Source organism: Myzus persicae, unplaced genomic scaffold (genome assembly GCF_001856785.1).
Source record: "Myzus persicae strain clone G006 unplaced genomic scaffold, MPER_G0061.0, whole genome shotgun sequence".
NCBI classification, from domain to species: domain Eukaryota; kingdom Metazoa; phylum Arthropoda; class Insecta; order Hemiptera; family Aphididae; genus Myzus; species Myzus persicae.
Window position 1 is genome coordinate 22995 of NW_019100875.1, and position 1401 is coordinate 24395.

Genomic DNA, 1401 nt, shown 5'->3' on the forward strand with positions numbered 1-1401 from the left:
TATTCGGATACTAAATCATTCATATTGGATTCGGCTTCGGTGAATTCCATTTCATCCATACCTTCGCCCGTATACCAATGCAAGAATGCCTTACGGCGGAACATGGCAGTGAACTGTTCGGAGATGCGTTTGAATATTTCTTGGATGGCGGTAGTATTACCGATGAACGTTGCCGACATCTTGAGGCCTCGAGGTGGTATATCGCATACGGCGACTTTAACGTTGCTAGGTATCCATTCCACGAAATATCTTAACAAATTCATCATTTGTGGTTATTAATACTTAAGTAATCAATACATCATTGCATAAAACCAAGTTACCAGTAATTATAAAGTTATTGGCAAACGTTAGTTTTTTAATTATACATACCCTGAGTTCTTATTCTGAATGTTCAACATTTGTTCATCAACTTCTTTCATGGACATAATTCCTCTGAAAATGGCGGCCACTGTCAGGTAACGCCCATGTCTAGGATCGCAAGCTGTCATCATGTTAGGTTAGGTTATTTGGTTATTTGGTTATAGGCATTGTGTCATCAAAAAAAATCACAATTAAATAAACTTTAACTAGTATAACGATAGAAGAGGGTTTTGATAGTGTCATTTCTGTTTCAATGAGATTAAAGTAGAAAGATTGAATTTTGAACACAAACACGATGTTTATATTTTCATGTGAACGAAGAACTATTCGTTAATACAAAAAAAACCCGAGTTTATTCACTTTTTTTTCATATAGTTCTTATATTGACACTTGTGGAATACTATTTGAACATACATTTTACTTTCTATTGAATTTTGCTTTTTAAATATTTCAGTGTCAACTTCAAATATGGTCTAGATAGTTTAAGGCATCGTTAAGCCATAGTTTTCCAGACAAAAAAATCACAATTAAATAAATTTTAACTCGTATAACGATAGAAAAGGGTTTTGATAGTGTCGTTTCTGTTTCAATGAGATTAAAGTAGAAAGATTGAATTTTGAACACAAACACAATGTTTATATTTTCATGTGAACGACGAACAATTCGTTAATACAAAAAAAACCCGAATTTATTCACTTTTTTTTCATATAGGTCTTATATTGACACTTGTCAAGTACTATTTGAACATACATTTTACTGTTTATTGAATTTTGCGGTTTAAATATTTCAGTGTCGCCGACACTCGGTAGGAGATGCTGAGATTTATCAGTCGTTCTCAGTCTCGTTCGAACAATCGTCTAAGTTACTTCAGTAGCCCAAAGAGATAGGACAAAACTTACTACCATCCAATCCACCTGAAAACAATATGCCCGTAGCGAACTATGCAGGACAAACGTTCCGTCATTACATGTCGCTGGTCGACCATGCGATTAGTTCCCCCGTTGTGGATTCACCGGACAGAGTTGACACGACAACGTGTAC

General features: G+C 35.0%; 1 protein-coding gene across 1 annotated transcript; it reads right to left on the reverse strand.

The window, feature by feature from the left end:
* Positions 1 to 2: 2 nt before the first annotated feature.
* Positions 3 to 509, reverse strand: LOC111026545 (tubulin beta chain; the record flags this gene model as incomplete). The annotated part of the gene is made up of 2 exons (XM_022304644.1): positions 370 to 509; positions 3 to 249 (listed from the first exon to the last, which is right to left on the reverse strand). Coding segments are annotated over exons 1-2 (369 nt in total), but the record flags the coding sequence as incomplete, so codon positions are not given.
* Positions 510 to 1401: the final 892 nt, after the last annotated feature.